This window comes from Trichogramma pretiosum, unplaced genomic scaffold (assembly GCF_000599845.2).
Source record: "Trichogramma pretiosum strain Unisexual culture from Peru unplaced genomic scaffold, Tpre_2.0 scaffold35, whole genome shotgun sequence".
NCBI lineage: Eukaryota > Metazoa > Arthropoda > Insecta > Hymenoptera > Trichogrammatidae > Trichogramma > Trichogramma pretiosum.
The window spans coordinates 1,085,476-1,098,230 of NW_019640943.1; the positions used below are offsets into that span (position 1 = coordinate 1,085,476).

At 37.6% G+C, this 12,755-nt stretch overlaps 1 protein-coding gene across 1 annotated transcript; it reads left to right on the forward strand.

Annotated features, from left to right (window-relative positions):
• Positions 1–1,759: 1,759 nt before the first annotated feature.
• LOC111693400 (ankyrin-3-like) lies at positions 1,760–4,330 on the forward strand. Its single transcript, XM_023457944.1, has 2 exons — positions 1,760–2,908; positions 4,274–4,330. Exons 1-2 carry the CDS (start codon positions 1,760–1,762, stop codon positions 4,328–4,330), a joined length of 1,206 nt encoding a protein of 401 aa, XP_023313712.1.
• Positions 4,331–12,755: the final 8,425 nt, after the last annotated feature.

Genomic DNA, 12,755 nt, shown 5'->3' on the forward strand with positions numbered 1-12,755 from the left:
TTCGAGACGCTGCAATTATAAATATCGTACATTGATCAAGCATTCAGATATGATCAGCTTCTCATTTATTCTCGAGGCTTTGCCTTTTTTCTTGCGATTTTGCATGAAATTCTTCGTGCACCATCTAGCGGTAATTTAGGAATCATTTGATTTTTCGCTCAAGAAAAACGATCGAGGACTTGCATGTTGAGTGAGTGATTTCATTCAAGTTTTTTTGATACAGAATGTTTGTTTTTCAATTACATTTTGACTTGCTTGAATTTTAATATGTATAGATTTCTTTTTTGAATTTTCAAGACTTTATTTTTCATGCTTTTTTTTTTTTTTAATTTATCAACATTTTTCCATTTTAGATAGTTAATATTAGAGAAGTTTTACTTCTGATGGCAGTCCATAGACAGCTAACTTAATATTTTAAATTTAGTTTTCAAATTTGTAAGTATTCTTTTTTATTGAATTAAATACTTGCATTGTTTAATACTTATATTAAGGGAACAGGAGAGTGTTTCAAGCCTATATTTAAAAAAACTTCAAAATTATCGAAATAGTTCAAACTGTTTTTGTTTTGATGATAAAACATATTTATTCTACATCTGATTGGTAAACTCTGGAAAACAGACTATTGTGTTATAATCTATAACTGAATATTAGGGTGGAGCGAAACGATCGAAAAATTTTAAATCACTTTCTAATTGCGTTCAAAGTTAAGCTTTTACACAAATAAAACAACAAACGTTGAGTAGACGTTAACTAATGCAATGCAAACCTTATGATCTTGAAGAGAGTTTATCATCATTATTCATCTATGGGGTGTCAAAATCTTTAGAAAAGTACTTTGATCCGTTCGAGCGGAGCAGAATATGTAAAAATTGTGTACAACTTTATATACCCGTCCAAATGTGACAATTTTTAAGAAAATCAATATTTTATTAACACTAAATGCCATACTTAAGCTTTTGAAGAGAAGCAAATTTATTTTCAATTTTGGCTCCGCTCAAGTGGACGAGGCTACTTTTCTGATGATTTTAACACCCTATAGATGAATATTGGTAAAAAACTCTATTCAAGATCATGTGACTAGTGATTTATAGCATAATATTCAGTTATAGTTCATAATACTATAGTCCGTTCTCCAGAGCTTGTGTAGAAGTTTTTTTTGGTCAATCAGGTGTAGTATGAGCATGTTTTACCATCAAAATAAAAGAATTTTAACTATTTTGATAATTTTGAAGTATTTTTAAATATAAACTTGAAACACCATCTTGTCCTCTTAAAGAACCAATTTAAATTATGACATCGATTAACCGAAGAACTCCTGTACCAAAAGCATTGGATCATGATTTTCTTCCACCGTAGGCTAACATTACTTCCCAATACGGGCAGCAAACATTACTTACCCACAAATAATCTAACGAAAGCGAATTTCGATTCGAATTTCGAAGCGGTCTATGCTGCGAACTCGGACCGTTGCATTGCAGTCCTCGCGCAGTCGCAGTCGAGCCGGGTTTTTTTGGTGAAAGTAGCCTACAAAAGTACAGCAGCTGCAGTAGTACAGTCGTTCTTTTTCTCTCGCGCTGTGCGTTAGTTAGTGCCAGCTCCGCCGCTGCCAGTTACGACCTCGTGTTCGTACGGTCGAGCCACGTGTTTTTCGTCGCGTTTCAGTACAGGTTACGACGCTAAGAAGATCTGCAACGACTGCAATAAGTGATTATAAAAGTAATAAATATCTGTGTCTGTGTGTGTGTAAACGCGAATAACGATGTCCTTGAGAGTGGTCGGTGATCCAGAATTATTTGAAAAATTAAAGGACTTAATAAACAAGATTAATTGGAATATCGAAGAAGAGCGATGTAATTTTCTTGTTCAATTCTTTCTAATGATTTGCCAAGACGTTGGAACCGAGTATCCATTTCCTGCGGTTCAGCACTATTTGCGTCCCGAACAGATTCAGCGTCTTCTCTGGGATTCCATAAATTACGAGGACAAAGAGCTCGGTTATGATCCAGGCGACTTATTCATTGAGGTCGCAGGCCTGGAAGGATACAAAGACGAGCCCGACGTTGATGAAAATGGAATTATATCGCCGCGTCGCTCCACACCAATACATCAAGCGGTTAAAAACTGCGAAAAGCCCCGTGACTGGATTCAGGTGATAGGTGACCTTTTTCAAATCTACAACAGGTTTGATGTGAACTACACCGACGAGACGGGCTACACGCACTTTCACGCGGCCTGCCAGTTTGGCTGCGTCGAAGCCGTTCAGAGCTTTCTCGAACACGGACAGGATCCCAATTGTATCGTGCCACAAACGGGTGATTCAGCACTACACATTGTCTCGAGTTGCCCAGAATTGAACAACGATATGATGGTATTGCTGCTGAGAGGAGGCGCCGATTCAAACTTAGCCAACAAGCAAGGTTTGACACCTTTGCACACCATTGCCGAATTATGCTGGGATGCCAAAATAGTGATAGAGCAATTCTTCCTGACCAATGACGAATTGAATCAGCTGGTGCATATCGACGCCCGTGACAAGTTGGGCAATACACCGCTTCATCTGGCTTTGAAAGAAGGCTGGGCAAAGGTGGTCGAGGTGCTGCTGAGAAGAGGAGCCAGTCCGAACTTAGCCAACGACGGAGGACATACTCCTTTGCATGTTATTTGCGCGAGAGACCAATTTCATGCCGATGACTTGGCGGAATTTTTTTTCAAGATCAACGACGAGCTCAATCAGCGGGTGCAGATTGACGCTCGGGACAAGTTGGGCAGGACGCCGCTGCAATTGGCCTTGTCAAATCTCGGAGTGTACACGGTCAAGTCTTTGCTGAATCGTGGTGTCGATCTGTCAAACTTCGTACTTCGCAATTCGAGTCAGTTCGACGAGCGCTTCCAGTCGGGCCTCTACAAAGTTATTCGATATAAATTGGGACGAGCATCTAGCCTTTTGGCCGACATCGAGTGCCTAGAGAAAAGAGGATACGAGCTGGACCTAGACGACGCCCTGACGATCATGAAATGTTTCGCTAAGTGGGAATTGTTCGAGAAATCGGTGAACGACGAAAAACTTTTATGCAACGACGAGGAGTTTGAGAGCGCAGCGAAAGGGATAATGGTGAAATCGAACTTGTCGCTGTACGATTTAATCCATTTGCGACCCCAAGAGGCGGCGAAACGAATGACGTATACGGACTACTACGAGTTAACGAAATCGAACAGATTGCGAGATCCTCGTTCCGGAAAGCAACACGAGCCTTGTTATAGACGTGTATGCGAGACGATGTCAAGAAAATTTTTCCTAGACTGGGCGATAGATTCTTTCTACATGCTGATACACTGTCGGCTTCCGATTCTCTGCTGCTACATGATTTTGGAAAATTTGAACAACGAAGATTTATATAATATTTGCTTGGCGGCTGTAGATCCAACAGATAAGGACGGTAAAATAAATGTAATAAAAAATGTATTAAAACGTAATAATGAAAGACCTGTTAGAGCTATTAAAGCTCCAAAAAGGCTAAAAAATGAATAGTAAAAATAATCTATGTCAAAGGAGTACAAAATCTGATTCGTAGAGTATTTGCTTGACGGCGGCAAGACAATCAAAGCTCGTTCTGTTAATTAATAAACTTTAAAAAATTGTATTATGTCTGTTTTTATTTCATTTTTTTGATTCTTCATGTCCTTAAAATAAGTAAATAAACACGATATATACATAATTGAATAATGCATCTACGCCCACTATATAGACGCGACCGAAGACTTAAAGCGCTGAGCCGTGTGCCTCCTCAGCGACCTCCGTCTGAAACGCGATTTCGCGGTTAGATCCATTGTTCGGCTACGTTATTATAACGCGAATGCGTCAAGCTTTGATCCACGCGTATTGGGACATTTAACGGGCTATGCTTTCGAGACGCTGCAATTATAAATATCGTACATTGATCAAGCATTCAGATATGATCAGCTTCTCATTTATTCTCGAGGCTTTGCCTTTTTTCTTGCGATTTTGCATGAAATTCATCGTGCACCATCTAGCGGTAATTTAGGAATCATTTGATGTTTCGCTCAAGAAAAACGATCGAGGACTTGCATGTCGAGTGAGTAAGATAAAGAAATTCGGAATTTCATTCAAGTTTTTTTGATATAGAATGTTTGTTTTTCAATTACATTTTGACTTACTTAAATTTTAATATGTATAGATTTCTTATTTGAATTTTCAAGACTTTATTTTTCATGCTTTTTTTTTTTTTAATTTATCAACATTTTTCCATTTTAGATAGTTAATATTAGAGAAGTTTTACTTCTGATGGCAGTCCATAGACAGCTAACTTAATATTTTAAATTTAGTTTTCAAATTTGTAAGTATTCTTTTTTATTGAATTAAATACTTGCATTGTTTAATACTTATATTAAGGGAACAGGACAGTGTTTCAAGCCTATATTTAAAAAAACTTCAAAATTATCAAAATAGTTCAAACTGTTTTTGTTTTGATGATAAAACATATTTATTCTACACCTGATTGGTAAACTCTGGAAAACAGACTATTGTGTTTTAATCTATAACTGAATATTAGGGTAGAGCGAAATGATCGAAAAATTTTAAATCAATTTCTAATTACGTTCAAAGTTAAGCTTTTACACAAATAAAACAACAAACGTTGAGTAGACGTTAACAAATGCAATGCAAACCGTATGATCTTGAAGAGAGTTTATCGTCATTATTCATCTATGGGGTGTCAAAATCTTTAGAAAAGTACTTTGATCCGCTCGAGCGGAGCAGAATATGTAAAAATTGTGTACAATTTTACGTACCCGTCCAAATGTGACGATTTTTTAGAAAATCAATATTTTTCAGCTTACTAGCCCGTTTGAGGCGTATTTCGTACCGAGCGTCCTCAATGGGTAATGCCGTCGATCTCAGTCGAGCAGCGCGGCGCCACTGTCCTCGCACTATAATCATGCCTCCTGGCACTATAATAATGATTACAGTGCGAAGAGGTGAGTATAGCGAGCGCTCGTTTTTATATGTCGTACGTATAACGTAGCACAGCGGTGCGTATAGCGGGTTGCCACGCTCACTCACTGTCCCTCACTCGCTTCTGCGCAGATCCGACTTAACCAAATATTTTTTATATTTACGTATACCGCACGATGGATTTAAACTCAAACATTGGGCATAATGCCGACGAAAGTGGGTCCAGCAGTAGTGAAGACGAAGATTACGAATCGTATATACAAGAACTAAAAAAAATCATATACATAAAGCTCGCCTTCGGCTCGCGACGAGATTTGCTTTGAACAATTTATTAACCAAGGTCGAAAGACCGAATGGCAATTAGCAGTAAATTACAATAATATATATATTTACAAATAAAACAAGCATAAAATAAGCTAAATAATACAAAAATATGCAAAAATTAAGCCAGATAACAGATATTCAGGTACAGTTAATCAGCATCATATTCAAATATTATGACTAAGAGTATATACAAGTGTAGGTAAAATTAATTGCTATAAGTACGAGAGATTACAATTAATAAGCTATAATACATAAAAATTATTGAGCATTCTGTTGTCTCCTCATGTACTCATGGAAGTCAAAGAGTACGAGTATGGCGAGACACATATAATGCTAATACAGCTCGCCTCCGGCTCGCGATCCTCTCTTGCAACATAACATCTTCATCGACGTTATTGTTAACTGCTTGTGACTGAGCTTCAGCATTAATTGAATCTTTTTAGGTATTGCTCCTCAAAACGGGCAAGTAAGCAGAAAAATTGTTTATACATCAATGGCTGATAACGGGATGATTGCAGCCTCGGCGTGTTTGCAGCGTGGGACACTGTAGTCACCGAGGCCGCGCAGCAAACACACCTCGGCTGTAATCATCCCGTTTCAGCCCTTGATGTGTAAATAACTATTATTAACATTAAATGCTATACTTAAGCTTTTAAAAGAGAAGCAAATTTTTTTTCAATTTTTGCTCCGCTCAAGTGTTCGAAGCTACTTTTCTAATTATTTTAACACCCCATAGATGAATATTGGTAAAAAACTCTTTTCAAGATCATGTGACTAGTGATTTATAACATAATATTCAGTTATAGTTCTTAATACTATAGTCCGATCTCTACAGCTTGGGTAAAAGTTTTTTTGGTCAATTAGGTGTAGTATGAGCATGTTTTACCATCAAAATAAAAGAATTTGAACTATTTTGACAATTTTGAAGTATTTTTAAATACAGGCTTGAAACCTTATCCTGTCCCTTTAAAGAACCGATTTAAATTATGACATCGATTAAGCGAAGAACTCCTGTATCAAAAGCATTGGATCATGATTTTCTTCCACCGTAGGCTAACATTAATTCCCAATACGGTCATCGAACATTACTTACCCACAAATAATCTAACGAAAGCGAATTTCGATTCGAATTTCGAAGCGGTCTATGCTGCGCACTCGGACCGTTGCATTGCAGTCCTCGCGCAGTCGCAGTCGAGCCGGGTTTTTTTGGTGAAAGTAGCCTACAAAAGTACAGCAGCTGCAGTAGTACAGTCGTTCTTTTTCTCTCGCGCTGTGCGTTAGTTAGTGCCAGCTCCGCCGCTGCCAGTTACGACCTCGTGTTCGTACGGTCGAGCCACGTGTTTTTCGTCGCGTTTCAATACAGGTTACGACGCTGCAGCGACAACAGCTAAGAAGATCTGCAACGACTGCAATAAGTGATTATAAAAGTAATAAATATCTGTGTCTGTGTGTGTGTAACCGCGTATAACCATGTCCTTGAACGAGATCGAATTCGACGGTGATCCAGAATTATTTGAAAAATTAAAGGACTTGATAAACAAGATTAATTGGAATATCGAAGAAGAGCGATGTAATTTTCTTGTTCAATTCTTTCTAATGCTCAGCCAAGACGATGGAACCGAGTATCCATTTCCTGCGGTTCAGCACTATTTGCGTCCCGAACAGATTCAGCGTCTTCTCTGGGATTCCATAAATTACGAGGACAAAGAACTCGGTTATGATCCAGGCGACGCATTCATTCAGATCGTAGAGATGGATGGATACAAAGACGAGCCCGACGTTGATGAAAATGGAATTATATCACCGCGTCGCACCACACCAATACATCAAGCGGTTAAAAACTGCGAAAAGCCCCGTGACTGGATTCGAGTGATCCGTGACCTTTTTAAAATCTACAACAGGTTTGATGTGAACTACACCGACGAGACAGGCTACACGCACTTTCACGCGGCCTGCCAGTTTAGCTGCGTCGAAGCCGTTCAGAGATTTCTCGAACACGGACAGGATCCCAATTGTATCGTGCCACAAACGGGTGATTCAGCACTACACATTGTTTCAAGTTGCGAAGAAGTCAACAACGATATGATGGTATTGCTGCTGAGAGGAACAGCTAATCCAAATTTAGCCAACAAGAAAGGTCGGACACCTTTGCACACCATCGCAGAATTACGCTGCGATGGCGAGATGGAGATAGAGCAATTCTTTCTGACCAATGACGAATTGAATCAGCTGGTGCATATCGACGCCCGTGACAAGTTGGGCAATACACCGCTTCACCTGGCTTTGAAAGAAGGCTGGGCAAATATGGTCGAGATGCTGCTGAGAAAAGGAGCCAATCCCTATTTAGCCAACGGCGAAGGACATACTCCTTTGCACGTTATTTGCGCGAGAAGACAATTTCATGCTGATGACTTGGCGGAAATTTTTTTCAAGATCAACGACGAGCTCAATCAGCGGGTGCAGATTGACGCTCGGGACAAGTTGGGTAGGACACCGCTGCAATTGGCCGTGGCAAATCTCGAACTGTACACGGTCAAGACTTTGCTGAATCGTGGCGTCGATCTGTCAAACTTCGTATTTCGAAATTCGAGTCAGTTCGACGAGCGCTTCCAGTCGAGTCGCTACAAAGATATTAGATATAAATTGAGACTAGCATCTAGCCTTTTGGCCATCATCGAGTGCCTAGAGAAAAGAGGATACGAGCTGGACCTTGACGACGCCCTGACGATCATGAAGTGTTTCGCCAAGTGGGAATTGTTCGAGAAATCGGTGAACGACGAAAAACTTTTATGCAACGACGAGGAGTTTGAGAGCGCAGCGAAAGGGATAATGGTGAAACCGGACTTGTCGCTCTACGATTTAATCCATTTGCGACCCCAAGAGGCGGCAAAACTACTCACTTATGAGGACTACTGCAAGTTTGTATGGTCGAACAGATTACGACTCTTGCCCGAAGAATCAACCAGAACCGCTTGTGTCGTGCATCTGGCCGAAAAGATATCGAGAAGATTTTTCCTAGACTGGGCGATAGATCCTTTCTGGGTGCTAATACACTATCGGCTTCCGATTCTCTGCTGTCGGATGATTTTGGAAAAATTGAAAAACGAAGATTTATATAATATTTGCTTGGCGGGTGTAGGTCCAACAGATAAGGATGGTAAAATAAATGTAATAAAAAATGTATTAAAACGTAATAATGAAAGACCTGTTAGAGCTATTAAAGCTCCAAAAAGGCTAAAAAATGAATAGTAAAAATAATCTATGTAAATGGAGTACAAAATCTGATTTGTAGAGTATTAGCGGCGGCCAGCCAATAAAAGCTCGTTCAGTTATAACTAAACTTGTCCTTGAAATAAATAAATAAACACCAACAAAATTATTTTTTTTAAATTTCTTAGATAATCTTTTCAATTGAGTTTTGAAAAATTATTGATTCAGTTTTTCATAAATAGTTAGTTTTCATAGTCAGTTCTTCCTTTCGGGAATACGAAAAAAAACCTGAGTACATCCAGCGATGGGTTATGGAACACACCAATCGCACCATTAGAGCGGCTAATTTTTGAATCAATATCAAAATTTTCCGTTATAATATGTGTATAAGATCTATTGATTCGATCTATGTATGTCGAGAATTTATTCGAAAATACTAGGAGACCTTCTCACCTTCGGGTAATGGATTTAGCCCAAAATTTTTCTGGTGATTCAGGACAGTTAGAAAACATGCGCTGTTATTTTAGGTTGAAAAGCCTGCGTTTAGATGAAAAATAAACGTTGAAATAATAAAAATTAGCATATAAAGCGCAATAAATATCCATTTACTACCCTCAAACTATTTTGGTTACTCATTTTAGACACCAGGTTGTTGAAAACATTACATTACATTTCATAAGAAGTTGTTGGTTCTCACTCATGACCCAAAACATTGCAAAATTGTTAAATTATGACATTATAAAGCGTTTAATTTCAATACTTATGGCTTTAAAGACTTAAAATAATTATGATTTTAATACAAGCACTGGAGATCCGACAAGTTCTTATCAAAACACTTTTCACTGACTAATTTAATACTTCAAGTACCTACGCAGAGTTGAATTTTATCAACGATGTGATTAGATGAATAATATTTGCACATAAGGCCACTATTTGCCATGATCTCATGCCATGCCTTTGGGCAATATTGCAATGTTTTGGGTCACGAGTGAGATCCAACAACTTCTTAAAAATTAAATGTAATGTTTTCAAGATCAAGGTGTTTAAAATAAGTAACCAAAATAGTTTGAAGATAGGAAATGAATATTTATTGGGCTTAATATGCTTATTTTTATTATTTTAACGTTTATTTTTTACCTAAGACTTCTAGGGCATATTCACACAACCTAACATAACAGGGCATGTTATCTAACTGTCCTGAAGCACCAGAAAAAGTTTGGGCCAAATTCATGACCCGACGGTGAGAAGGTCTCCTTGTTAGTTTCAAAAAAACCCAAAATTCCTCGAAGAAATCGTCGAGAAATTAGAATTTTAAATCACATTTTTTGCTTCAAATATTGTCTGGATAATGTATAATCAGAGCTATTTTACAGTACTCTATCTGTTGATGGAATCAAAAAAGCTCATAATCAAATTGGACACCTTTGATTTTAATGAATCTTGTTGCAATAAAAAACGAATTCTCGAATTTTCATTCTTACTTTTTCCAGCAAAAATATAAAATCATTTATAAAATCAATGAGCAGATATGTCATCAATAGTGCTATTTTTGTTTATTTTCCGATAATCCGTAGTTGACTTTTTTAGAATTTTTCTAAAATTCTTCAAATATTTCAAAAAAATAAATAATTACTAGCTTAGTGTAGAATAATTTAAACGTAAGATATTAAGATAGTTTTTATATTGGAAATTGACAAGCTTTCAGATGAAATATATTTCAAAGAGATCTTGACACTCTGAAGGCTTTTACAACAGAGAAATAGATTGAAGAAAAAAACAGAAAACTTAAAATTTAATCGAGTTCGATCCGGATTTTAATCTCCAAAACTATTGAAATAATAGTACAATACACAAAATAAATATCTCATTATTATTCTTTCAGTACGCAGTATTAATCAAACCGGTGAAAAACGATGTTTTGATTTTAATTGGATCGATTAATACATTAATCCATCGCGTCAACATTCGTGTTCTGTCGTTTACTCGAGTATGTCGGACAAATTAGTGATCATCGGCCCATTCGAACAGTGAGACGGTTACGATATTAAGTGTAACGACTACAAAATTTCGATTATTTCAAGAAAGTAAAAATGTCTTTATCTCCGAACCCGTGTCAACTTTGTAAAGTTTACTTTAGTTCTGAAGATGCTTTTGCTCATCACCATTGGCGAAATCATCGAAGTGAACCAGATTTGCCACATGCGGATGCAATCGAGCTTAAGTCGCATGCAGCGTTAACCAAAACATCGTCTCACGAACCGAATCTTTGTAAAGAGTCACTCATTGAAATCGACCAGGCTTCATGGTGCAAAGTGTGCCACGAAGCATTTACAAATCAAACCCTACTGACGAGCCACCAAAAAGTAGTTCACCCAGAGCTGTTGGTCCACGTGTGCGCCGTGTGCCACAAACAATTTTTGGAACGGAACAATTTGATTCAACATATAAAAATTTTACACGACGAAAAATTCGAGTACGAGTGCAATGAGTGCACCGAAAAATTTGAACTCCAGGGCCAACTTACGAAACACCAAAAACAAGTTCATCCAAAGATGTTGGCTCACAAGTGCGGCGGTTGCCGCAGAAAATTTTTACATCTTAATGATTTGATACGCCACAAAAAACATTGCAGCAATGGCAAAGAATACGAGTGCAACGTGTGTCACGGATCATTTAAACTTCAGAAGGCACTGACGAAGCACCAAAAACTTAGACACCCAGAGCTGCTGGTCCACACCTGCCTTTATTGCAACAAAATGTTCTTAAAAGAAGAAAACTTAATAGAACATAAAAAAGTTGTTCACGACTCAACGAGTTAGACTGTCCGCGTGAGTGACTACATTCATCAAAGGAATGGACAACAGACACTACGTGACAATAAATTTCGTAAATTATCAAGAAAACAACCTCCATACGCATCTTATTTATAAGGCATTTAGAATAAAAAAAAATTTGAAATTTTAGGTAATGATTACCTACAAAAAAATTCAATCTGTATTCATTAAATTATGGTCAAGTTTGAAATATTTTCGTCAACATGTCAACATATGCTATCGTGAATATTGTTGTAATGTATATTATGTATTAATATTATACAGGCCAAACTGAAATTTGTAAATATCGTCAACAAATATATTACCCGTTTAAAACTTTCCACTTTGAACGTGTGTTTTAAAAATCAAAATTGGTATTCAATAATTTTTTTTCAACGGTAATCACGAAATACGCTTTCCATAGCTGTATGCTCATTAGACTTAGCTAGTTGTACGACCGACAACCTTCGAGAATCATCGGACAGAATTTCGATCAAATTTTTTTTCCCGGAGAGGAAACTTTTTTTTCGAGAAATTTTTTTCTAGCGCTCCACCTAGTCGACATTTCTTAGCGGAGTAAGGCTTGTTTCAACGGAAAAATTCGGACAAAAATCCAATTGGATTTTCATACACGATAAGTGCGAACAGAAATTTGGAGAAAAATCTCATTTGCTGAACGCCAAGAAGCAGTCCACGAAGGCCACCAAATTTTTGCTCGAGACAAATGCGAGAAGAAATGATGATTGACAATTGTAGATATTATAGATTCTCATAATAGGTTTTTTCTAAAATTTCAATAAAATTGCGCTGACGTGATTTCCCATCGATATAGACATTTTCCAGACAGGCGTTTTTTGATTTTAGCGAGATATAGCGAGAGAAAGAAGAAAAAACGTGGTTTTTTCGACCGCGCGGGTAGTTGGACGCCACCAACTGTACAAAAAACCACGTTTTTTCTTCTTTCTCTCGCTATATCTCGTTAAAATCAAAAAACGCCTCTCTGGAAAATGTCTATATCGATGAGAAATTTTCTGATCTTTCGATCTAGATTATTTAAAAAAATCTTAAAAATGAAGTTTTCGAGATAATCGACTTTAAAGTTTTCCCAGCGATTTTCCCGGGTAAAGCGGAAAATTTCGGAAAATCTGACCTCACCATTGGAAAGCTGAGGCGATTTCCCATCGAAATGATAGGTTGGTTTTTTTCTCTAGGTGCCTTTTAGTACTTTTACAGCGATTCACAAATTTAGTGATTTGACTCAATTCTGCCGCGCCGCGCGGCACTGGGAAAGTTGACGTGAAATGCCACATAAATATATCGTACTTTCATTCGATACGCCGTGTACAAAGTCCGAAAATCGATTGCCCAATAAGAATATTGATAAAAAAAAAAAAAAAAAAACTGCATCCTCGATATAGTGTGTATCGCGTGTCCCG

Bases quoted from the DNA above. Each gene is read 5' to 3' on its own strand.
- LOC111693400 (XM_023457944.1), top strand. From the start codon at position 1,760: ATGTCCTTGAGAGTGGTCGGTGATCCAGAATTATTTGAAAAATTAAAG. The intron at 2,909-4,273 runs GTTATTCGATAT...TTTCCATTTTAG, and splicing joins TCCAGTCGGGCCTCTACAAA to ATAGTTAATATTAGAGAAGT.